Below are 25,675 nucleotides of genomic sequence, written 5' to 3' on the forward strand. Positions count from 1 at the left end.
AGTCCCTAGCGTGGCCCATAATATTAGAAAATTGGAAAGAATTATCAGTTTTCCAAAGTAAAAGATGTTTGCAAATGTTTGATTTTGAGGAATACAAACAAAACAAAGAATCTGTCTGCTTTTATGTAGGATAAGAGAAATCAGAAAATTTACTGGTGAAAGGGTGAAATTCCAAGCATTTGGACAAATTCCAAATAAACATGGTCTCACAATTATCAAGATATGACTAATTTTGAAATAATTATCTAATTATATAAAAATATTTACATAAACAATGGTACATGTCCAACTTTAGTTCCAATGTTACCAAAATGTCCAATATTAATCATTAGAGCAAATTTTAAACCAGTTTAAAATTGGATGTAATGTAAATGGCATTACGACACCCACCGTAGGAGCAAATATCGTTTGTTAGTTCTTTACAATAATTTCATTTCAGTTTTAACCTAGTAGCATGTCATGTGCTAAGACAATACCGGACTCAAATCCTAAAAATAAGGAAGGAAAAACTAGTCTTTGTCAGCATTTTATTTACTCATTTGTAACTACTAAACCTACAACCATTTCAGATTTGTTGCCATTACTGTAAAACACAAGTGCACTATATATGTATTTGAAAAAAAAATACCAACTACTGTCGCAAAGTGTTTATTTGGTGATGGTGTTGGCGTTCATGCTTTTGCCGCTTCCGCTGAGCACAATGTAGGGCGTTTTCTGCGACTTCTGCTTCTCCTGAAGCAGCGCCACGGTGCCCAGCGGTGTGTCGCTGCTGCTCATCTTCTTCAGCAGCGCCTCCTCCTCCAGTTTCTTCATCCGCCGCTCTGTCTTCATCTTGCCCGAGCCCTTGCCGTGGAATCTGTGCGACAGCTGCCGGAAGGCCTCCTTGGGTGTCAGCTTGCGTCCCGACTCGTCCACGTACTCGATCTTGACATCGGGTTTATAGCCATCCTTGTCCTTGAAGTCCTGCGTGAAGCCGCGATACTCCTCGCGCCGACTGTATTTGTCGTCGAAACCCATCTTGTCCTCGATGCAGTAGTTGTCATTAGGCAGGGCTCCTTTGGTGGCTTTGACGCGCGCCACTTTTTGCACCTCTGTCTCCAGCAGTCCTTTGTTCTTGCACAGATGCAAGGCAGCAGCCAGACCCGAGTTGACAATGGGCTCCTCGTCTAAAATGGTGGCGGAGGCCGTGGCAAAGTCGGAGTGCTTCTGCTCTTCATCCAGGTTGACGCTGCTCCATCCCACATTGTCCTCGGCGTCCGAGTTGGAGTCGCCAGCGCCTTCCCTCTCCTCCTCCTGCTCAAAGTCCATCATGTCCTCCTGGTCCTCGCGGTTGCCTGACAGACCGTAGGTGGGAATGTCGCCCAGCGTTCGGCAAAACTCGGAGGTAGCGTTAAAGACAATGTTGTTGCGCTTCTCTGCGTCTTTGTCGCCGTCGTCTTTGGCGAGCCGCTTCACCCGCTCGGCGATTTTCTCACCGGAGTCCTTGAGGAGCCGCTTCTGCCGCAATTTCCTCTGCTTCTCCAGTTGCTTCTGTAGCTCCTGCTCAGCCTCATCCTCCTCAATGACACTGGGCTCGGGCGGCGTGAAGTCATCATCGTCGCTAATGTCCATTTCCGCAGTCCGGATGTCATCTGACATTTGCGGAACCACCGTTGTTGGCGCCACCTCGTGTGGCCGGCTTGCACCATTCTCGTCCTCGTATTCCCCTTTGCGGCCCCGCCCGTGAGCCCTGGAGCCGAAGTCAGTCTTGCGCGAGTCATCCAGCAGCAGAAAGTCCGCCACTGACGTCTTCTCCTTCTTCCGGATTTTCTTGACGCGCCGCTTGGTCTTTTTGAAGCCCACCATCTCCTGAGGTGAGTAGTACTCCGACGCTATCGCGAGCATGGGCATCTCCAAGGACTGTGCTTGGCTGCGGAGCATCTCCCGCATGGCCTGCAACTCCCGCTCACGTTCGCCGTCGGCCACGCCGCCCGTCTTCAAGCGGAAGCTTTTCTTTTTTTCGCCGTCGATCTCTTCATCATACTTGGACAGCACAGAGCGCGACTTGAATGTCACCATGTCATCCACGCTCTCCTCCTCCTCGTATGGCTTGTAGTCGGGCTTCTTCTTCTTCAGCTCCACATTCTTGTCCGCCTTCTCCTTGTCCACGAGTCCCACATTCTCCAGCACATCCTCCTCCTCCTCCAGCACGCCTTTGTCTTGCAGTGTGAGGATGACTGTCTGGCCCTCGCCGAAAGAGTCCACTTTGTGCTGCACTTTAAGACCCTTCAGATCCCGTGCTGTGTATGCGCTGTTTTTACGTCCTTGCCCAAACTCCTCCTCCACAAGGCTGCTCACACCAAACTCCTGGTCCATCTCCTCCAGGAGTTTGGCTCTCTTCTCTGCCATCTCTTTCTCCTTTGACACCTTCCGGATCTTCTCCACCCAAGCGGCGGTGTCCTCCAGCCAGTCATCCTCTGCCAACGTTTTGACTTTGCCAAGCTTCTGGTTCAGCAGGCGCTTCTCCTTCATGGCAGCCAGCTTCTCCTTCATGTCTTTCTGCTTCTGGATGAGAGCAGGGTTGATTGTCTCTGCCACCAGCGGCTCCTCCTTAGTGCCGAGTTCCTTCTTGTTGTCATTCAACTCCAGCGGTTTCAGTCCCAGTTTGGCTCGGAGCTTGTTGGTCTCCTCGATGCTTAGAGATGCATCTCCACTGGCGGACTGAGCTAGCGTCTCACCGCTTCCCTCCTCGTATGCCTTATCAATTTTCTCCTTCTTGATGCGTGGCTCCCCGCCGCTTCTCTCGACTTTGCTGCGGCTATCGCGTCCGCTCCTGTCTCTGGATGCGGACCGCTTTCGTCTCTCCTTCTCCCGAGTACCATCTCGGTCCGATGGGTCTCTGTCGCGCTCCTTGCGGCGGTGTTTCTTGTGCTCCCGACGGCGGTCCTCGGCTTCCCTGTCCCGACTCTTTTCCTTATGTTTCTTGGACGAACCCATTTTGATTTTTCCTGCGGTGACAAGTTAGGAACAAATATTCGCTTAGAGGCTTGACAAGAGCGGGTAATTGTAAAATGAGGTAGCTTCGAATTGCTAAGCACTTAGCATAGGGGAATCGCCACAATGAAAAACTTTTACTCACTCAGCAAGTGGACAAAAGGAATTCACCGCCCCTTTGGTCAACACTATCCAAAACTTTGTCGAGATAAGTGAGCTAATGAGTCATTTATGTTCAATTTTTAGTTTTCGTCCAAGCTCTGGCCCCACGAAGTGCGTACGAAACAGCAACGTTGGAGAAGTTACTTCCGGTTGCGTAGAAGTAACTGACTGCCATCTACAGGTCAGGCTGGTTGTTGCACCAGGAAAGCGTTGATGGTGACCCCAAGAATGTTAAAAAATATAAAAGGACGGTGGTGTGACCGGGTTTAAAACAACCCGAAAAGAAAATGCAACTCTACCTTTTTTTCTTTACATTGAATCACAATTGTTCCGCGACTCAACCTTTGGGACGGTCCCACTAAGAGTAGTAAAATATTATTTTTCCGGGTTCACTCACGACATTAAAAAAACAAATACATTTAAAAATACATAAGCAGATATGTAACAAGGGTAGACTTGTTCACTTATTTTAAATTTCCATTCTTGTATCTATAATTACATCCATCCATTCTGTACCGCTTCTCCCCACAAGGGCCGCGGGGGTGCTGGTCCTCTAAATCCCAGGGTTCACTAAAGTATCGACAACATTTTCTTAATAATTCTGTTTGGTTTATTTGACATTATTCCCACATGTTGATTCGTTTTTTTATAGCTCTCTGAAGAAAAAGGAGAACAGAACAGTATACTACACTTACGAAATTAAACGAACATACTGGAAACATGCAATAAAATGAAGTAAAATAGTGCACTTTTTTATTTATTTATTTTTTTACAAATATTCATAGTTTTCTGCGCATTTTTGTTGCTAGAATCATTTATAAGTCTGATCTGGGAAACTATCATTGTGAAAGGGTGTAAAGGTAGATTTGTGATTGCCACACTTAATGTTTAGCCTTAGTTTTTGACAAATTAAATATAAAAAAGACATCTTTATTAACAAACAAAACAAAACAATACTTTTCCAATTTCTAGCAGTGTCGCCGTGTATCTTGTCGCAGTTAGTGACGTCACGTTGATTTTTTTGCTCGTGTCGTGGTGATTATTACAACTGAAGCCCAACAGACCGTGGTTAACCTAGTAACAGGGTGAGGCATAGTGTTGAAAACAACCAAGATGATCCGAAGTAATTGTTTGGTTTCGTGCCACCGACCCTCCGCGCAGCTGCACTGTACCTTTAAAACAAGTCGCGCGGTTCTTGTCGCGGTTGAGTGACGACATATTGATTTCCGGACACCTGCTGGTTGAGTTTGGCTCAACGAAGCTTGCAAATCTATCTCAAAGCTTTTCTTTTCTATTTTTTTTACACGAAATAAGCACTGCGCAGGAATATTGGCAGTAGAAGATATTCCCACATGGATTCAACGAGGGAGACTAAGTAAAAAAAATAGTCCACCGCAACGTGTAAAGCTCCGGTGATTATTATTCCATTTCACTTTGAACTGTTAATATGAAACAGGTTGGCTACCGGTTTACTTGGACGTTAAGAATTTGAAAGCAGTTCTAACTCGTTTACTAATTTGGCTTGTATGTATTGTTCGTAGTTAGGTGGCTTTCAGCTCCACTATTGTGGTGCTGTAGTTAGCATCCGACACGTTACCTAATGGTAGAACGCTGACAGGTAGCATTAGCTACGTACACCCACCCCAAGGCCGATGTTCACTGTCGAGAAGCTACTCAAGAGGGTGGTGGGGATGTTCAAAGGTTGCCATGGTGATAACCGGGCCCAGGAGCGACTTCAAAGTTGAACCCTAACCGCCCCAACCAGAGAACATGTCCGCATCTGCAGTAGTAGTTTTTCGGACTTTCAACGTTCGTAGCCGCTCGCTTTGACGAGCCTTTGCCTGTAAGGTGCGCTCTCCTCGCGTGTCCGTTTGTGACGCCCAAGTGACGGCTATCAGAGCGTTTAACTGCATGGGGCCACCTTGGAGGAAGCGAGTCTGGTTGCTCGGCCCGTGTGAAATCGGCGCTGAGTGGTATAAGCACTAGCAGTTAAGCACACAAGGTTGTTGTAGCCCGTGGATGGTCGAAATACACAAGTCACCAGACCCGTATATCTTTTTAATGTCAATCTTGAGAATTGTTGTTGTTTTGGGTTTCCAGTTAGGCGGGCGGTAACATGGCAACCGGAGGCGCTCCTTTCGATGACAGCACGGACGAGCTGCATAACTGGAGCGTCACCAACGCCAGTTTGGAGGACCGACTCAACAACATGGTAAACGACACCAGCTCCTCATTTTCCTGATACAACCATTAAAAGAAGCTTATGACTGCATTTATGTCCATCGTCTTAATACAAAGACAACAGTTAGGTGAGATTTTAGGTGGGACCTTTCTGTTGAATCAGACCGTCACACTTTTTTTGTTAGCCTATTTTCAAAAGGGTGGTATTATAGGAAAACTTGCTAACCACAGACAACATAATACAAATGAGCTTAACATAATTTTAAAAGCCAAGAAATGGTCACGAACAAAACACTTTGCAGATATCGCTGATGAAATTTTGAGTCCCTTCCGTAGTGTCTACTTGGACAGTGAAAGGAAGACAAGTAGTGGTCAATCTAACTGTGTGACTGAACAGTTAATGTCGCCAACATTTAGGGTTTTACTCAAGATCTTCCTCCTTACAGTCACCCCGATCGTCAACTTGCACATCGGATAACAAATCATGTTCAGCATCGGCGTTATCTCATGTGGTGCCTAAGTTACTCAAAATGATGAAAAGCCACGCATTGGTGGAAATATGAATTTGCAGTCAGCTGAATTATTTTTTTTCCCTTGACAATGACAGCATGTTTGTGATTCAATAAAAATATAGATTGCGGTAGTCGTTAAGGGCCAGTTGCTGATTGTAATTTATTTGCTATTGTCAGGTTTGTGTGTTTCTGTGCTTCTTCCATGTCGTTGGGTGTGCGATTGCCTTTAGATATGGCCGTTGTGTTAGAGGCTAATGCAAAATGAGTTAGTAGATACTTTATTTATTCCGTCAGGGAAATTTAATTAAAGTGTGGCACATAGTTCATGCCTCTTTGAGTAAAGAGCCTGCAAAATTGGCACATCAGAACCGTAACAGAAGATGTAGCATTTACCAGCTTTTGTATTTTATACAGAACAGAACTATGGTGGGATGTTGCTGCAACTTGTGTGCTTCCTCCATGTTCCGTTCCATATTCACTCTGTGTTCCTGCTTAAATTGACCGTTCAGAAGCTTAGTAGTACAGACCCGTGTGTCTTTCAGCCAAAAACTCACAGAAGTCCCAAGTCCACGTTCGCCATGTAAATATTAACATAATTAGATGAGTGATGATTGAAACTGTCTGAATTTCGTCTTAAATTTCATCAACCAATGGCCCTCCCTTCGCAACTTTTGTTTTGTTTGACACAACGCTAAAAAAAGAATTAAAAACATAGCTTCGCTGCAATCTGCTATTACCACAAGTCTATCTAACCACTATCATTGTTGATTTCTTTTTTTTTTCATACTGATGATCACTTGTTCAGGATTGGAGTAGCGTGCAGCAGAAGAAGGCAAACCGCTCGTCGGAGAAAAACAAAAAAAAGCTGTCAGCTCCTTTGGTGGCTGAAGGCCGCCTGACCAATGATATTTCTCCCAATTCTACCCCCTGGAGCGGCCGCCGCAGGCCAGTGCACGTCAAATACACCAGCCAGCGCTCAGTCCCGGACCAGGCAGAGCTGGACAAGATCCACCAGAGGATTCACTTCTCGGATTTGGATGAGGTAAACAAGAGCACCTTGTTTCACATTCCTGGAGCAGCAATATATGTGACATAAGTGAAAATCTTCTAAAAAGTTGGGGACTACTGGTTTACAAGATGGAAAAACATGTTGGGGGGATGCTCTTGAAAATTGAATAGTTATTGTGGACTGTTGTCGTAAAATCAGCACACAAGCTAACTTATGTTCTTTAGTGGAGACACAATGTGACTGGCGACTAGTGGCCTATCGCACTGGGCGCCTTAAATTGAGTTTTAATGTGGATGGTACGTGGGCCACCTTTTAGCAAGGCCTAAAAAAAAATTTGGAAAACCCAATTTTGAACTAGGTAGTTTTTAGTCTGCAGGTTTTCAGGCACTATCTTCAAACATAAACCAATCTTTGATTCCATTTTACAGGGACTTTTAACTTGTGTAATCCCTCCTCACAGAGCATCGGTAGTGACTCTCAGGGCCGCGTGACGGCAGCTAACAACCAGAGGCAGCTGGCGGCGGAGAACAAGAAACCCTACAACTTCGTCTCGCTGCACGTCAATACCAACAACAGCAAGGAGCTGCTGCTGCTCCCGCCCACCACCTGTGCCTCTTCCACGCCCACAGTCGCCAAGGAAACCAAGAAGCATAGCCCGGCACCGAGGGACGCCTTCACCCCTGGTCCTACCGCCAAGGTAGCTGCAACGAGGCCAACGCGTGGAAGCCCCGACAGGAGCGCGGCGGTGGTATGCTCAGACTGCGAGGAAGGAAAAGCCAGCGTTGTCAGCAGCCTGGTAAGACTTTTTATACAATTCAAGGGGCACATTTGCCCAACTACTTTTTCTGTGACATAGTTAATGGTACCTGGTGGCTAAATTAGCCATGAGGCTATGATTTGGGCAGAATTCATTGTGAAATATTAGGAATGCACTGATAATGTGCTCATACCCAGAAAAGAAACTATCTATATTCCACAGCGATACTACTTTACCAACCTGACGTGTAACTTACGGGCAGGTAAAGTAGGTGCTCAGAGAGTTCGGCGACGGAGGGGGCTGCAGGAAGAAAAAAAATTATTCTGTCTCTGAATAATGTAGATGTTTATGACAACTACAGGTGTAAGGAATAATAGATTAATTGGTTTAATCAACAACGAAGCAACTACTCTGGTCCAGTGTTGTTTTTGTCAACGATTATGAAAATGTTACGTTAACGCCCCCCCCCCCTTTTTTTTCATGACGATAAGGAGACGATGACGAGCTAAACGTGGCTCTTTAACGAAAAAAATGATGTGACGTACATAAATTTTCGGTGACAAGACAGGATGAAATTGTTAGCATGTGGTTCGTCAGGCTTTCAAAATTTATGACATCCCTTCCTATTGTACACGTAATCTGTCTTTCAAGAAATGCAATGCTGGTGGACCTATCCTCATTTGGGCACACCCACCACCGGGACAGCACACACATCCCACAACAAAACACGAACACGTCTGAGACCATTCGTATATAATAATAATATTTTTTTGGACGTCTTTAATCGTCAATGGCAGTAAATGAGTTAAAAAAAAACTTAGCTTTGATGATCTCTAAATTGTTGCATTGTATGAGATCACGGAGACAAAGTCCGTTCTAGCGCTCGCTGCACTTCTGAGTGGGATTCTGGGGATGCATGGGCGGGTCAATCTGCGCATACGTTAACTCATTCGCTACCATTGACGGCTAAATACGTCAAAGATCCTTTTTTTTTTTTTACTGGGCTGGTAGTGAATGAGTTAAATGCATCAAATATTTTGACTGGATTATTTACACAAATTAATTACCGCCCATTAATGCGATAAGTTTGACAGCCCTAATAGTAATATTTATGAATTAAGGGCTGGGTTCACACCAGGTGGATTTTTTTTTCCCGAAAACGCCATAGCTATAAATTACAAAGTGAGGTGTTATAGGTCAAATTAAAAAAAATAAATAAAAAAAGAAAATATCTAAAAAAACCTGATGTATTAGTAAAAAAAAAAAAAAAAAAAAAGTTAAATCAGCGTCAAAAATATGTTTAAGGACACACAAAACCAACTCTGAGTAAACATTGCTGTTGACTGGTGTTCTCAAATTAATCAAATTGTTTCAATGATCAATTGATCGTTTAGAGACTGTGTTTAATTAAAAAAAAAAAAAAGATCAACGATGACCAACATTTTTTGCCCATTTTTATACATGTTACAGACCAAACCATTAACTGTATCATAATTTGTTTTTGGGGTACATTTTTTGAATTTTTGAAGTAAAGTATTTGTGTAAAAGGATGCAAATTAAAAAGTGTTTTCAAAATTAGACTAATGAAGAAAATAATAGATGAGATTAATCGATTTAAACAAGTGTTAGTTGCAGCCCGAGTGCTCGGTGTTTGAGGATGTTAAGCATCACTTCTCGACTATTGAGAGAAAGAAGTAGGGTGAAAGTGAGGCAGGAAGGTGCGTCTGTATTTAGGGCAGTTTATAAATACGCCAGTCTGGGTGCCCGCTGCAGCTTGTTCCTCTCCTTCTGACTGCTACCCACTCTGTCCCTCTCACACTTTACACTTCTTAACACCAGCAACCCCGATTTTTGTTTTGCAGCTGGTCAGCAAGCTGGTGCAGATCCGCGAGTATATCGGCAAGGCCAGCTCCATGCGCGACGACTTGGTGGAGAAGAATGATGTGCCGGCCAATGTGGAGCGCCTTTCGCATCTCATCGAGCATCTCAAGGAGCAGGAGAAGTCCTACCTGCGGTTCCTGCAAAAAATGCTGGTGGGTCTTCTTTGCCTTCTGTCGTTCTGCTTCATTTTCTAAAGCCTCCTCTGTTTTGCTGTAATATTGTGTTTTGGTTGATATGTAAAAGAAATCTTGCAAAAAAATCTAAGTGAAAAATTGGGATAATATTACGATGTCCATTGATACCTGTAATCTGTTCTGTGGCACTAATTGACAGAAAAAAAAATAAAATGAATTGCAAAGCTGCAATCAAATGAGAGGTCCAGTCTTAAAATGGATTGTACCGTCGTAGCTTTTCATTTCAGCAAATGTAATCTCCTAATGTTGCAAATTCAACAAATGACTGTTTTCATGTGTTTCCCACCATAAACACTGCTGTGCATAATTCCTTGGAACAGTCCATTTAACAAAAAACTGTTCTTAATTTAAAAAAAAAATAATACAATGCTTGAATGCCATTTTGGATGACGATAATTTACATAATTATTTATAATGGGTTGTAGACAATTTAGAGTCATTAACGAAGCCAAACATGTTTTCTTTATTGGAGCAAAACTATTTGCAAATGCGTATTTCAATCCACAAATGTTTAAAAAGAATCCATACTTGTAACCACTGTCACAAATGTGTACCGAGAATCAACAAATGTGTAATTGAAGTCACAAACGTGTACATTGATTTGTATGCGCACTGGGCCTCTTGATTGGCTGCGTTCTTACGTGTGACTTTTGCTACGGTGCTGCCGTGGACAAGTCACAAATGCGTGTAGCGATTTGCAAATGCGTATCTGGAGACTTGTGTGGCTCCGTAGCTACACATTCAGACCACAAAGGGGCGCTAGTACTCTACCAGCCCAGTACCACCAATATATACAAGAATAACATGGATCGTATCGACCCACGGTCTAGTCCCATTTATTTAACATTCTTTAAATTGGAATAAATCATAGAATAAAGTGGAATTAACTGCATTGTTTGTACATTACACATCGAACTCACTTAGCCAGTGTGTCTTTATTTCCTCATTCCTCCACATTAACAGACGTTCATAGAATGAAATACCCTAGCCACTACTGTAGCGAGAACATTACATATCGATACGCTAACAAAATGTCACAAATAATATAATCACTGAAGCAAAAAAAAAACCAAAAACGGCTGAGACTTCCCTACACCTGCTAATTGACACATGAACAATGCTTCCCTTTAGTGTATTTAATAAACACTTCTCTTTTTAAACTAATTTATTTTGTAAACACTGCCTGCCATTTTGACTCCATCGGGTAGTCTGTCTGCTGCAGCTCTAGAGTACTAGCGCCCCCTTGTGGTCCGATTATGTAGCTACAGAGCCACACACGTCTCCAGATAAGCATTTGCAAAACGCTACACACATTTGTGACTCGTCCACGGCTGAACTGTAGCAAAAGTCACATGTAAGAACGTAGCCCATCAAGAGTCCCACTGCGCAAACAAATCATTATACAAATTTGTAGATTCTAGTTACACATTTGTGACTTCAATTACGCATTTGTAGATTCTTGTACAGATTTGTGACTGTGGTTACACATACTGATTTTTTTAAACACGTTTGTGGATTTAAATACGCATTTGTAAATCGTTTTGCTTCAATAATGGCTTGCCAAGAGAACACAAGGACAACAAGCAAAACTCCAAACCAGGGTTCGCGGTTAACCGCTTCCCGATTGCCCGGGGCAAGTGAAATTTGGCCACGGGCAAGGTAAAATTATGGGCAACTTGCCTGACCGGGCAAGCATTTTTTAAAGCAGCCAAATATCTTTAATTTCGACAAAAACTGTGGTGTGATCTGTTTGTGTGCACTGTATGGTGATGGTTTTACCCAGACACCCCCTTATGTTGTGGTATGGTCCATTGGCCTTATCGGGGGCAATGGGCGGGCGCAAACAGTTAGTTCAGTGAATGTCGAGTTAAAGTGAACGTCAATAAATCCCGCAGTATTGGAACTCGCTGTAGTTGCATCCTCATTTGAAGTTTTAAAAACACAACAAAAAGCTACGATATTTCGGCCGAAAATTGACAGCCGGAAGTTTTCTTACCTTCTGCGCATGTTTACAAGTGGCGACGAGTTCGTTCAAATCCGAACATTTCGGATTCCTCTGACATGACTAAAATAGCTCGAATATTTTTAAGTAGACAATTCAGTTGTGAGTAAGGAAGGGAGTAATATTTGATTATTGGCTCTTAATTCATTAGCTCCATGATGTGACCTGACATAGTGTCAGTGACTGTGTTCTGTTTATGCTTTGAAACTTATGGAGGCAGCACCAAAGGCACTGGTCTTAAAGGAATACACAAATTTCCCACACTCATAATTTACTCATGTGATTACTCAATTAATAGGCTCTCCGCGATTTAAAATTGATAATCTGGATTGCTGTAATATCATTTTCCCAATTTAACATGCAGATTTGTTAATTATTAAAACTACAATTAACATTTTCAATAACTGCACAGGATGATACATGCTGTTGTGAGTAGGGTTTCATGGTTGATGATGAAAACAAGAGTAATTTATGCTTATCAGATTATATGTTTATTTACATTTTTGGCGCACATTTTACAACCATAAACATTTTATTCTTAGAGAAAAAAAATTGTCACTTGCCCAAGTCGGGCAAGTAATTTGGCCACTCGGGCAAGGCAAATTTTAGTGGCACTTGCCCTATGGGCAAGCAGTTTTTAAAGTTAACTGCGAACCCTGCCAAACAGGAACGCAGTAGAGATTAGAGTAGAGATTCGAACCTCGGAATTGTGGCGAGCATAAAACCATAACCTAGTGCAAGACCGTAGATCAGATTATCACTTTGTCATCAGGAGGTGAATGAGGAGGAACTTTTAAAGCACCTTGAGTATCTTGGCGGTAGAAAAACGCTATTGTCAGGTTTAAAATGCCCTGACGCCTTTCTTAGACAGAAAATAACTTTACTGATCTCACCAGGAAAAAGCAGGCATTGTTGTTCATCCTTGCCGGTTGACCGGAAGTGAGACAGAGAGAGACCCATCTTGCTTCCTTCAGCCCTGAGCACCCTCTCTCCGCTCACTTCCGCTCGACCTCCTCCTTTATTCGAGTGTGAAAGAGAGTATAACGAAAGTGAAACTAGTACATCATGGCTTACAATGAAAGCAAGGAAATAGAAACTTATTAGACAACAGAAGCAAAAGTGTGTGTGTGTTAAAGCAACATCGTAAGTGTCTGTGTGTGCGTGCGCAATTATCACTGATACAAATAGTGTATAAAAACATGATTAGAAATACACAAACTGTTTACATATCCTCACCCCATCTTACAGCTATGTTAAGTGAAAGCCTATTGACCAAAATCATACGAGCAACTGTGGCCAAACATGGCATAATGGGTTTGTACGATTTCAGATTATACTGTTCCAGGAACTGAGAGGGCAATTGAACAGGCATTTCCCTCCACTCTCTATAATTAGACTAAGTAGCTGGATCCCTGGAGGCTTTGTCATTTGTGGTGAAACTAGGCAAGTCTTGCATTATTAATTTGTTACCTCTGTTGATGTGACAGGCTCGGGAGAATGAAGAGGATGATGGTAGGACGCAAGATTCTGCAGTGGGTTCAGGCTCCTTGGTAGAGAGCTCTTCGCTGAACGTCGATGTGAGGTCCTCAGACACATCGAAGGCACCGGTATGCCTCGCTGCTCGTCATTATCAATTAGTCCTGGAGGTCCATCTGTTGAACTTGTTTGAAAATGCATGTGGTTTCTTTGCAGGGTGACTGGCCCGACACGTCAATGCGAGACCAGAAAGAAGAACTGGAGAACTTCCGCAAGCAGCACGAGCTGCTGAAGAAGATGCTGGAGCAGCAGGATCAGCTCAGGGCCCTGCAGGGCCGCCAAGAGGCTCTGCTGGCCATGCAGCACAGCGCCGAGCAAGCGCTCGCAGTCATAGAGGATGCGGCAGGTGAGACTCAGACTAGTGACACACAAGCAGAACAGTTATTTTTTTTATTTTTGTTGCATATTCTAGTTGTTACGGAGACCACGGGCAGTGTGTCTGGGCTGAGCATCACATCTGAGCTCAACGACGAGCTCAATGATCTGATCCAGCGCTTCCACAACCAACTGCGGGAGTCTCAGGTATTTCAGATCAGAAGCGTCTTCAGTGGGGTACATGCATAACGTACATGATGAGGAAAGCATCGCCATGTGGTTTTACAAATAGTGGGGCGGGCCTCCTGGGGGGGCGCGGTGCGATGCAGCGGTGCGATGCAGGGGGCGCGTCTGAACGTGGGGAAATTGTTTTAATTTTTTTTTTCAGCAGTAGTACGGCTGAACAATGTATCGTTTTGGGACTGCAAATGCAATTTCAGACGACGTAATTTTGAGATCGTCTAAGCTGCGGTTTGTGCCCCTAGTTCACGCAGTAGGTCACGCAGTACTGATTTAAAAAACAAAATAAATAAATCTGTCACCCTGTCGGTCGTTGTCCCAGAAGTAATTTCTTTCACCACTGCTTGAATACTAACCGCCACGCTATCCTGCATTGCAGCAGTATGAGCTTTATTTGTACTATATCTAAGTCCATGCACAGCAGTAGCAACGAGCTGTGTGATGGCAAATAAACGACCTCACTAACAAGTGTCGTTTAAAATAAGGAGGCGAACGAGGAGGTGCGAAGCGTGCCACTAGCTAAAATGAATTTCCGTTTTACGGCCAAAAGACGCGCCGTATCAAAGGGCGCAGTACCAGTTGAGGGTGCTATTTCTGTATTTAATACATAGATAGAACGCACCGTATCATTGGGCGCAAACAGAACCGAGCCACCGAGCAGTTGCGCTAGCTGCTCAGTCGCGCTAGCGTGTTTTTAAAATGGCAGCGGGAGTTCGGTGGCACGTTATTTTAGCTTTTAACAACGTGCTGAAGTTGTTCTCATCCAAAAATGCACCAAGTCCTTCTCTTCTGTATCCAAGATAAACAGCTGGACACGTTCTCCACCAAACAGGAGAGTCATTATCAGTCTGTCTCGCCATCTCGCTGTCGCGCAGCCCCTCAGATGGGATGCCGACACAATGCCGGTGTGAGCAAGTCACTAATCAACAAACGATGTGCGGTCACTGTGTTACATCAAAACTAAAACTATCACCCCAAATCAACTGAATAGCATAAGAGTGTAGGCCCAGCAAAATTCCGCCTCCCAGCCTACCATACAATACCTTAGTTAACATGCATGTACACTAAAACATAAGATAGCATGGCTAGCGTGGCTAGCTGTTTTTAAAAAGGCAACAGGAGCAAAACTGAGTTAGGTTGTATTTTATTGAACTATTTAACAATGAACTCACATTATTGTTAATCAGTCATCATCCACAAATCCATCAAAATCCTCTTCTGTATCAGAAATAAACAGCTGGGCAAGTTCTCCCACAAACACGCCAGGTTCCCTCTCGTCATTGTCAGATTCTGTGACGCTGCGCAGCTCCTCGGATATGATGCCGGCTTTCTCCATACAGAGCTAGCACTTTGCCCATATAGGGGCACTGGGGCCTGCTTTGCACTGGGGGCGTGCCTTTGTGTTGTCGTTCACGCCCATCGTTCCCCTCTCACGTCCGCCTGCTGTCGTTAGCCACGCCTGCCTTCTCTCTATATAAGCAGTGTGCAGGCAGGTAACGTTCGCAGTCAGCCCAGCGGTGCACTCGGTCCACATAATGGGCGCTCCGCATCAAAAGGCGCCCCGGCTTTTTTTGGACGGGATTTGGGACTTTAAAGTGCGCCTTAAGGCTGCAAAAATACGGTACTGAGTAATAAGTGCAAGTGCTTCGATGTACGCTTGACTTTTAACAGAAGTCTGACTCAAACTGCGTTACGGCGCAGAGCCAGCAGCTATGAACCGAAATGTGTTATGGCAACCATTACGTATCAAAACATAAAATAAGACAACGGCTACGTTAGTAATTTTGCAGACGCTCTCAGACCGGAACACGAAAACAGATGATGTCATCACGACGAACAGGTTTGATGTTAAACGTATAGTAAATATTTATCATCTCATCAATAATATTTGCCCATCAGAGTAGGGCTGGGCGATATGACCTCAAATCAATATCACGATAAATTGAGCAATTTTACCTTGATAACGATAAATGCACGGTAAATTTCCCCCACCCACGCACACCAAATTCACCTACATGGGCAAAATGATGTTGGTTATTGTAGTTCATTTCGGTAACGGTAAATTTTCGGTTTATCTCACTTTGCCCATTGTGTGCAGCAAGTATTAACTCTACGGTGTAAGTTTGTTTTGCAACGAAAATGCTATTATTCATAGTTGCGGCGGAGAATGTGTTATGGTGGGGGGGGGGCAATTTGTATTCTTCTTGCTAGGGGGGGACATCGCAGAAAATAGAGTAGCACTGTTTTACCGTGTGCGGTGTACTCAAGATGACGAACATAGTCCTCCACGTACACGGCCAGTTTTTCACTCACAATTGAGAGTTGCCTTAAAATAATGTTGCTTATATTTAAAAAAAACAAAACAAACAAATAGAACATTTCAAATGTATATATGAACAGCCTTCAGTAAGGCTGCCACAAACAATCATTTTGCTAGTCGACTAATCACCAACAGTAGTCGCGATTAGTCAACTAATTGTTTCATATGTGAATTGCAGCTTTTCGCATCAGCAAGCAGCTGCTCTTACATAACCATTATTAGCATGATTTTTTTTAAAGGTGTGTACAGATTAGTAAGATGATAGAACTTTGATTAATAAGATGATAGAACTTTGATTCAACTTTGCAGCTTGTGCCAGCATTTCCGAGATGTTTATAAATGATGGTGCAACTTAAATTGAAGGCAATACTGTGGCCTAAAATTTTTTGGTTGGAATTGTTGTGAGGAGAAGCGGATCAGATAATGCATGGATGGATGTTTAGTGCATTTTAAAATGGTGCCAAAACTATACACTGCAGAATTACACTAATACAATGAGAAGATATATAAATAAAAAAAAAAAAACCTTGTAAACATATTTCATTCTTCTTGGGCACGAAGAATTTTTGTAATGTAGAAGATAATGAAATTAGAGGAGTAAATTAGGAAATGCACAATGCTAAAGAAAACTAAAACAATTCTATTGGTTTTTATTGAACATTTATTGAAAACATTTAGTATTTCTTCATTATTATGGATAATTTAATAGTAAATTGGTCTACATAATCAATGCAATGTAAAAAAACTTTAAACATTAGGAGCAACATGTTTTTTGTTCGCACTATAACAGCATATTGTAACAGATTGTAATTATGTGTTCTCATGTTGTGTGTGGTCAATTGGGGCTTGTGTCAAATATGTCATGTTCTGGCACCACTCCTGCGCATGCAAGCAATGCGGCGTATAATTATATAAGAACGACTCATCGACTATTTAAATTTATTGTCGATGATTTTGATCGTTGTGATTAGTCTACAAATATTGGCGCTCCTAGTATTCAGGAAAATAGTTTCTAACTAAACAAATATTCCTGAAACAAGGTGACAAAATGGTTTGAAAACACAAGTACAATCATTAAGTCATAAAACTATGTAAAACTGGCAGAAATAAAAATGTTCTTTGCAAAAATGCATCCTATCAATATAAACCTGAAATTTTAGGGCCACAGGTAGAAAATTTAGAAAAATATTCAAGTAATTTAGTAATTTAAAAAAATCAGCAAATATACTGGCCAATGTGTTCGATTAATGAAAAATGTACTTCTGAAATTTTGGGCGCAAAATGGTACCCTAAGTCCTGATTTGTGCCCCCACTAGTCTAAACACTGAATTCGGGTTTATATTACATTGGCGGAATAAGATTTAAGCAGATGAATTTACCTATTCTCATCCATCTCATGAGGCTGCCGTTTTGGCCTTATCTCGTTTGAAATTGCCATAACACTGCCGTCGTGCTCACTTTGCGAATGTTGTGAGAGTTGCGCCGATGCTGACTTTGATTGCTAGGGAGAGTTTTTTTTAGTTATGCATCTTCAACCACATTTATCAAGCTTGCAATTGTCCTGCCATAGACCAAGTCCGTGCCGGACAACCGTCGTCAGGCAGAGAGCCTCTCCCTCTCCCGAGAAGTGAGCTGGTCGTGTTCCCCCCGGACGTTCGGCCCGCCTCAGCACAGACCTGTACTCCACTCGGCCTCCGGGCCCCACAGTGGCCTCGACGGCGGGGCTACGGCAGCTAGCGCCAAGCTCACCAAGCTTCAGGAGCTCCAAGACAAGAAGGAAACCATGGACAAGATCCTACATGAATTGCACTCCCTCAGAGACCAGACGCTCAACAACAACTACTGTGAGGATGGAAACAAAAAATGTAGGCTTAAATTGACTTAAGCTGCTTTAACTACATGCTTTTTCTTTGAGGTGGTGCATTGTCAACGCAGCGCAGTTTGAGCACAGGTGGCTCCTCAGATTGTCCGTCTGCGTCCTGCTCAAATGGAGCCGCGGCTGCCGCTTCCTTTCCTCCATTGCTCCCACAAGACTCAGACACTGCCAATTCTACAGACAAACTCAGGTAACCCCAACACACACTTCAAAAGGATTTTTGTGTTCACACTTTCAGTTTGCTGACAAGGTTTGAATAAGAGGGTGCTCAAAAGTGAGTCAAATATTTGAATTAAATAATTTTAAAGTGGAAAAATAAATATACTTTAAATGTCTTATTTTGTGTCACATTTTATTTCATTGGCCATTTGTTTAAGACGTACTATGAAGTAATTTCACAACATTACAAATTAAATCAAAGTCAAGTAATTAAACATTTAACAAAAAGTAAAGCATGAAAAGATCATTTTTATATCGTATATTTGACAAAGTAATAGTTTTCCCCTAAGTGAAATTCTGGCAAGTGACCAATCGGGAGGTGTGATTTTATTTCAAGAACAACGATGAGGGACTCCACATAGAAAGTGTACAAAGGTACTAGAAATCGACTGAGAAAGCAAGATTTCTAACTTATCTGAGGGGATCCAGGTATTTGAAGAGTTGGAGGAAGATGAGCTTGTTGGAATTATGTTCATTGGACCATACATGTATGAGCCAGATGCTCTGAATGCCAAAAATGTTGACAGACTTTAAATGTCACTTGCTGAAGATTACTGAACATGAATGTTTGTTGTTATGCTCGTTGCTATGGGTCCAATTATGAGTCTCTGTCGGCTGCTTTGGGGAAAAAAGAATTAAAGTATGCATAAAATAGTTTTAAGCCATTAGCATTATTCAGAATATGGTTGACTAACTTTACTCCACTCAAGGGTTTTCATTTTGGCACAAAAGCCCAGTAAAAAAACTAAACAAAAACAAAAACATACTGTGTGCATAAAGTCTTGTATGTGACCAAGCATTAATATTACATCCAAAAAAAACTGGTTGGGCAATAGTCCTCATTTTCTTTGTACTCATGCCATCTGACATTTCTAAATTATATTTTTTGTTATTTTGCACATCAACAGAAAGCTGAAGGAGGTCCACAAGCGCCTTAACGAGCTTCGGGAATTAGTGCAGTACTTTCAGCAGACATCAGACATGATGGTGGACGCTGTTAATGAAACCGTAAAAGAGGATGAGGAGGAAGAGGAAGAGACGGAGGAGAGCTCCATGCTGGATGCCATGTTTGACTATGACCAAGAGAATTGCCAGCCACCAACGAACATCAGGTGTGTGCCTGACTGCACCTAATTTAATTATGTACCCAGGTTCTGTAGTTTCTTTTTGTCACATGACAGAACGGTGTGTAATTTCAAACTAACCATCGGTTTGTGTGCCTAGGAACTCGCATCGCAGTGGAAACTGGGGTGACCTGAATAGTTTTGCCAACCACTGCAGTGTCTCAAGTAGCTCCAACACCAACAATCGTGACAGTAGACTCAACACTGAGATCAACAACCGATCAGCGACCAACCTCCGCAGCTTTAATATTCCCTCAGGCATAGGTAGACACGCACCCACAGGTGCGCCGACTTCTAAACTAGTGACTGCACATGACCCGTTTTGGCTTTCCACCCCTGCAGACTGCCAGTACAACAGGGACACGGCCTACAATTGGGTGAAGGATGAGGATGGCCTTAATAATGACGATGCCGGTGGTGGCGTTGGCGCCCACCGCGGGTGTCCAGACGACGAGGGGTCGGGCTCGAGGTCAGGCAGCAGCCTGGCCAGTGAGTCAGGCTTCTCCCAGGAGGTTCACCAGCAGAATGCCAAGCAGAAGCTACGCCAGCTGCAGGAACTGGTTGCCATGGTCCAGGTGGGAATATTACAAACTTCCACTCCCTTTCTCCCCCCCAGCTGATGTGGGTGAGAGAAGTGAGGAACACCCTGGTCTGTTGCTATTCAATTGCAGGAAACATAAAAGACAGAAAAATGATTTCACACCTTTGAACAGTCTTTTCCATCACTGAGTCAGCACTTGAGCACCAAACAGCTGAGTTGCAAGTTGTTAATTAGTGATGAGAATTTGTGCATGTGGCGCATGCAAGGAGACACATTGCCAAACACATATCCAGGAAACTGAGCATCAACATGCATTATTGTTTTTTTATTTTTTATAAAGAATGTGTGTTTAACACGATATTTGTGTCTAGAGCGACGACACAGATACCACGACAGCCAATGAGGAGGAAACTTTGCACCAACAACAGAATAACACTAGAGTTGGTAAGGGAGGACCCACTGTTGCTGGAACCCTTCAGGATGCCCGGGGGTCAGACGCCACTCTCTACAACAAGGCCAGGTATGCTTGTTGAATGAAAGTCCCAACACGTCTCAGGTTTATTATAGCTTGACTCTCTTGATGTGACTTAACAGGGAGAAGATCTACAAAGAGAAGCTTCGTCAGCAGAAGCAAACGCTCAAGCAGCTCCACGAGGAGCGTCAGATGCTTGGTGAGATCCAGGGCAAGATCCAGGACCTCCAGTTGACGTGTCCAGACCTACAGGTACCTTGACAAAAGTACACGTTACCGCATTTCCTCGTACTGTATTTTCTCAAATATAGTCTCTCACTATATCGCTGAATTTTTCATGGGAACATGTACTTGTCGATTGCGGAACCCCCGCAATGTGTGGTATGTACTCCCATAACCCCACCGTCTTTTCCTCTCTCTTCCAGTCTTCACTGTCCAGCCAAGTGAGTGAGCAGGGTTTACTTTGGAATGTTCCTGCGGCGACTTCGACGCCGGCTGTTGCGCAGCCTTCCTCCTCATCGTTGGCGGCCAGAAGCAGCCCGACTGTGTTCAACGCCACTGTCCCCGAAGCTGCTGTTACTTCAATCCCCGACAATGAGGTGGCAACACACATATTTTGGTCAAATGCCAAGCCCACTCCAGGTGAAAAGGTGTGCATTTTCTAACCCGAGTTGCTCTTCTTGTTGCGTCGCTAGCAGCTCTGGTCGGAGATGCGTCGCCACCAGGTTGCCCGGGAGGAGCTGCGGCAGCGGCGCAAGCACCTGGAGTCCCTGATGGCTGAACATCAAAGGCGCCGTGGCCTCGCCACTTCCCCCTGTGAGACTGACGAGCAAGCGGGTCCCTCTCAGCTCGCTGGTAGTCGGGGTGAAAGGTATTAAGTCATTCTTGGGCTGGGTATTTTTTTTTGTTTTATCATCAATAAATGTAACTAAATTAATAGAGAGGCATCTTATAAAATTATCTGAGAAAAGCAGAGTGAGTGTGTGTATTTTTAGCCACTTTTCGTTATTTATTTTTTTTACATTTTACATTTTGTTTGGATACATGTTTTCATTAGAGGCAGAATCATAGAAACAAACACAAAAAAACCCCAACACAACAAGAATTGGATTTTATTGCCATTGTCCCGCCCCAAGCTGCAGTGATGACAGTATTTGCCTACAAAGGGATTAATATTGCTGATGTCTTCAGGACAATGGCCACCTGGGGCTCCACTCCATGCAACCTGGACGAGGACGAGGATGGTGATGGTGACTATCGCTCCGAGCACAGCGCAGAGGAAGAGGACAGCTCAGAGAGCTCCTCTGTGGACGATGGCCACATCTTACCGACTGGCACCCTTCAACCCAACTACACCAAGAAGAAGAACCAAGATTGGTCAGTACAGAGGCCATACCGATTGATTTATATTTTCTTGGGCACACTCCGGCATGAGTTTCTCCTTTTGCGCATTTTCAGCATATTCTCTTGAAATTTCTTCTGCAAATTTTACTTGGGAATTTTAAGTGTTGCAAGAAGATAAAGCAAAATGCCTTAAACATTTGATGCTACCTGAAGGAAGTCTTGTGAGGTGCGCTGACGGTTTATGGATTGACAAAGAGTTTCGAACGGAGCCACAGCATATTTTCTTTTCTTTCCTCTTGTTACAATATCACGTGCTCTCCTTATGTATGTGTCGTCAGTAGCCCGAAGCCTCCACCAACCTTTCCCTCCGGTCATGAGTCTCCTCATGTTAAACCTAAGACCAAGCAGCATCAGCCTCCTCCATCGAGAAGTTCAAACCAGTCAGCAAGCCAGCCAACAACCGCCAGACGTCAGGAAAACCTGTGCTGGGCCTCTGAGCTCTCAGTGGCCGAGGGCTCCACCCACTGGCAGGAGCAGATCAGCCAGCTGCAGCGGCAGCTGGACTTCAGCACCAACATGTGTCAGACGCTGCTGCAGGACCAGCAGGTTGCCATTTGGATTATGCTAAAACTGGGAAATGAATGACAACTCCAGCTGATCCTTTACCTGTCTTCCCAAGATGCTGTCGTACATGCTGCAAGGTTTGATGACGGGCTCGTACAGCGTGTTGCCCAACAACCTGACATCACCACAGGTTCACCTACTCATGCACCAGCTCAACCAGTGTTACACGCAGCTGGCTTGGCAGCAAACCAATGTACAAAGGTAAAAAGCATTCCATCTTGATCCAGTTTTTCATCGTGATGGAGCGTCTCTGTATATGTGTGGTTCTAGACTGAAGCAGGTGCTGAATGAGCTCCTACAGCAGCAGCAGCAGCAGCAGCAGCAGCAGCAGGAGGAGCCACAACAGCAAAATCAGCAACATCCCCCAGCTCCTTCAGCTGCAGGTTAGCACACACAAGTCCCTTCTCCTCCATCTCAACTAAAAAGCAGTGGCTGCTTCTACTTCACTTGTTGGGTTGTCGGCAAACACTTCTCACTTTGCACAGGACTGGAGTATTCGTTCTCGCTTGTTGTAATTTGTTTTTAAAGCCATAGAATCTAGATACGACGACAAAAATTCAGCAAATTAGCAAATTGAAAATGAGCTGTTTAGATGAGGTGAGCCATTAGGTAATTCTTTAATATATATAATGTGCAAGACGTGGTTGAGTGGGACTAGAGCAGAGGCCACTGTGGTGTTAAAGATGTTACCAGCAAATGCCATTTGGAGGTTTGATATTACGCGTAATCAAATAGATTGTGCCTCAGCATAGGAATATCTTGTCATACGATACGGCACTCGAAGGCACGCGCATTTAGCTATTCAGCTAGTTAATATCTGTTGTATTTACAAATGCATGTGCCGTCGGCGCCATATGAATGGAAATTTTTTCACAAACAGGAGCCCTTGAATTTGAGGAAATATGGTACTTGAGAAAACTATTACCTGAAGCCATTTTATCTTTCTCTGTGCAGGATTTAGCCTGTTTCCTCTCTTCCCTGCTACCATGGGCAACTTATTCCAGGGTGCACTGAGTGCTAATCAAGTGAGTCCAGCCCAGCAGAAGCAGCACTTGGATCCCAACACCTCCACCAAATCAGAATACATGACCTTCCCTCCTCCACTCCAGCGCTCACCTCTTAATGTCACTCCTGACAGACGGTAGGTCTCACCTTTTTCGGTGTGGCTGCATTGCAGGTCATTCTGTGCGCATCGTTTCGTGTGACCTCCGTTTTAGACCCTCGGGCTGGTCCAGCAAACCCTTCCCAAACAACGGTGTCCCGCAACATCTGCCTCCCACGGGGGAGCGCTGCTCCTCCTTCTTCACTCCCTCGTTCCCCCCACCACAGCGACGTCACAGCCCTCGGAACGAGTGCGAGCGGGTGTCGGAGGCTAGTTTTAGCAGCTTGCCCGACCGCGCCGATCCCACCACCGTCACCAAGACCTTTAAAACCGGGCGTAAGGCCTCTGCCCAGGCCAACCTGGCCTCCCGCAGCAAAAGCCGGCGCAAGCGGGGCAAAGTGCACAACATGAACAACAAAGGTACACCGGCACAATTTGATGGAACGAGATGTTTTTTTGCATTTGCATTATTGCCAGAGGTAGCAAATGTACCCAGTTTCTGTAAACATTGCCTTCTAAATGTAAAAAAATGATTACTACTCTAAAAGTGAAATATCCTCAGAAATATTAATTACTATAAGCAAAAAAGGATTCTGAGTCAATTATATTCATTATTGTTTCAATAACTTGGCACAGCAACAACCATAGACTTAGTTTGTGTTTTTATTTTTATTGATTTATTTTTCATAGTGCACTTACTGTGAATAAGAAAACAATAACAAAGAGCTGGCTCGCACTGGCTTGTATTTTATGATATCAAAACATGTACCCTTAGGCGTGCTAATGTTATGACCTGAGTAACAGAAAATGTGCATTAGAATCTAAAAAAAATATACCTCACAATTTGAAAAAAAAATACACCTTGCGTAGAAGTGTAGTTTTAGATTGGACTAATAAAACAAATTTTGAACGTCAGAAGCTTCATGAACGGCAGTTTTAGGGTGAGGTATTGGTGTGGTATTGGTCCATGGCGCAGTAATTGTGGCCCACGGCAGTTTCTTTTCGTAAAAAAAAAAAAAAGAACGGAGCCCTTTTTTTTTTTTTGGCAAAGTAAGGTAAAAAGTACAGATATCAGAAATAAGTTAAAAGACATCAAAAAATGAAATACTCTAAGTACAGCTAGCTGAAAAATCTACTCGCATACAGTTCTGTGCTATTCTTCCTTCGCACCACTCATCAGGTCTGGAGAGCGACAGCCTGAGCAGCACGGCGGACGTGGACCAAGAGAGGGCAGCATCGCTTCGTCACAAGGATCAGCATCTGTTGGACAAACTGACGCAGGAGAAACTTGACAGCAAAACCAAGCTGGGCAACAATCCAAATAAAATCTCCTCAGGTACGCCGAAAAGCACTTCTTGACCGCTCTACCTTTGCTTGCTAATTTAGTCTTTTGTCACAACTCTTAACACTTGTTTATTTTGAGGACTGCACTGATTTGTCACCGCCACCTTTTATTTTGAGTTGACTCTTAATTTATCCTACTGACAGCCTATGCTTGGAGAACACCCTTCCTCTCTAACAGAATTGCATGCACAGAAGCAGCAGGTAAACTCACGGCGCAAGTCCATGCATCCATTCTTTTTTTTTTTTTTTGCTTTTTTCCATTCTTACCTCACCTAAAAACATCCCACGCATGCAGCCTGCACTGTTGTCGCTGATGTTATCGGCTGACACCTGGAGACAAATGTGTCGAATGTCCCCCCCCCCCCCAAAAAAAAAATGCAGACGCAAGCAGCGACTTCTCCTTGTTGGAGGCTCTCAAGGAGACCATCTACTCCGAGGTGGCAACGCTGATATCCCAGAACGAGTCGCGGCCTCACTTTCTCATCGAGCTCTTCCATGAGCTGCAGTTGCTCAACACCGACTACCTAAGGCAGAGGGCGCTTTATTCACTGCAGGTCAACTCCAATTTCTACTAAACTGTTGTTTAATATAAGGTGATAGAATTTGCTCCAGAGTTTAAACTGCCACCAAAAGTGCTGGCTGGAAGGGCTACGTTTTAAGCAACATTTGAAAGAGTGTTGTTATCATTTTAGTCTTAGTTGCCCCAGTCATTTTCAAAGTTTTTTTGAAAACCAGGGGAAAAAAAAACATACAAACAAGTTCATTTTTTTAACATTAGGTAACCACAGCATAATAAGACTAAAACCAACTAGAACTATGTACTCTTTGCAGACACTTGTCACAAACATGAAGAGTGTGTAATAAAAAAGATAGTGTATCTGCAGTAATTCATTTGGCCGTTAGCTTTCAACGGCACGTTACTGATGTTTCAATTTAGCAACCAATGT

At 43.6% G+C, this 25,675-nt stretch overlaps 2 protein-coding genes across 8 annotated transcripts in view; one reads left to right on the plus strand and one right to left on the minus strand.

The window, feature by feature from the left end:
* Positions 1-513: 513 nt before the first annotated feature.
* On the minus strand, positions 514-3,316 carry sart1 (spliceosome associated factor 1, recruiter of U4/U6.U5 tri-snRNP). The gene is made up of 2 exons (XM_088303617.1): positions 3,119-3,316; positions 514-2,987 (listed from the first exon to the last, which is right to left on the minus strand). Exon 2 carries the CDS (start codon positions 2,974-2,976, stop codon positions 649-651), a length of 2,328 nt encoding a protein of 775 aa, XP_088159743.1. The 5' UTR covers positions 2,977-2,987; positions 3,119-3,316; the 3' UTR covers positions 514-648.
* A 1,043-nt stretch (positions 3,317-4,359) lies between these two features.
* The window catches only part of pcm1 (pericentriolar material 1), a 30,231-nt gene continuing 8,915 nt past the window's right edge, over positions 4,360-25,675 (plus strand). For 2 of the 7 annotated variants that reach the window (XM_088303860.1, XM_088303864.1), the window contains exons 1-26: positions 4,360-4,547; positions 5,236-5,347; positions 6,634-6,870; positions 7,298-7,633; positions 9,457-9,627; positions 13,159-13,278; positions 13,364-13,553; positions 13,620-13,729; positions 17,653-17,926; positions 17,998-18,148; positions 19,086-19,289; positions 19,402-19,565; positions 19,644-19,876; positions 20,214-20,362; positions 20,437-20,566; positions 20,740-20,913; positions 21,010-21,185; positions 21,506-21,691; positions 21,997-22,264; positions 22,338-22,483; positions 22,553-22,665; positions 23,237-23,423; positions 23,500-23,804; positions 24,565-24,720; positions 24,873-24,929; positions 25,110-25,282. In XM_088303860.1, the coding sequence (XP_088159986.1) occupies positions 5,252-5,347; positions 6,634-6,870; positions 7,298-7,633; positions 9,457-9,627; positions 13,159-13,278; positions 13,364-13,553; positions 13,620-13,729; positions 17,653-17,926; positions 17,998-18,148; positions 19,086-19,289; positions 19,402-19,565; positions 19,644-19,876; positions 20,214-20,362; positions 20,437-20,566; positions 20,740-20,913; positions 21,010-21,185; positions 21,506-21,691; positions 21,997-22,264; positions 22,338-22,483; positions 22,553-22,665; positions 23,237-23,423; positions 23,500-23,804; positions 24,565-24,720; positions 24,873-24,929; positions 25,110-25,282 (4,506 nt within the window). In that variant the 5' untranslated portion in view covers positions 4,360-4,547; positions 5,236-5,251. The remainder of the gene's footprint in view (positions 4,548-5,235; positions 5,348-6,633; positions 6,871-7,297; positions 7,634-9,456; positions 9,628-13,158; positions 13,279-13,363; positions 13,554-13,619; positions 13,730-17,652; positions 17,927-17,997; positions 18,149-19,085; positions 19,290-19,401; positions 19,566-19,643; positions 19,877-20,213; positions 20,363-20,436; positions 20,567-20,739; positions 20,914-21,009; positions 21,186-21,505; positions 21,692-21,996; positions 22,265-22,337; positions 22,484-22,552; positions 22,666-23,236; positions 23,424-23,499; positions 23,805-24,564; positions 24,721-24,872; positions 24,930-25,109; positions 25,283-25,675) is intronic. The other 5 variants (XM_088303862.1, XM_088303866.1, XM_088303861.1 and 2 more) reach the window with 3 other exon arrangements.

Source organism: Idiotropiscis lumnitzeri, chromosome 8 (assembly GCF_059441095.1).
Source record: "Idiotropiscis lumnitzeri isolate Australia: NSW breed Sydney's pygmy pipehorse chromosome 8, RoL_Ilum_1.0, whole genome shotgun sequence".
In the NCBI taxonomy this organism is placed as follows: Eukaryota; Metazoa; Chordata; class Actinopteri; order Syngnathiformes; family Syngnathidae; genus Idiotropiscis; species Idiotropiscis lumnitzeri.

Excerpts from the sequence above, each read along its gene's own strand:
- sart1 (XM_088303617.1), bottom strand. The coding sequence starts at position 2,976 with ATGGGTTCGTCCAAGAAACATAAGGAAAAGAGTCGGGACAGGGAAGCC.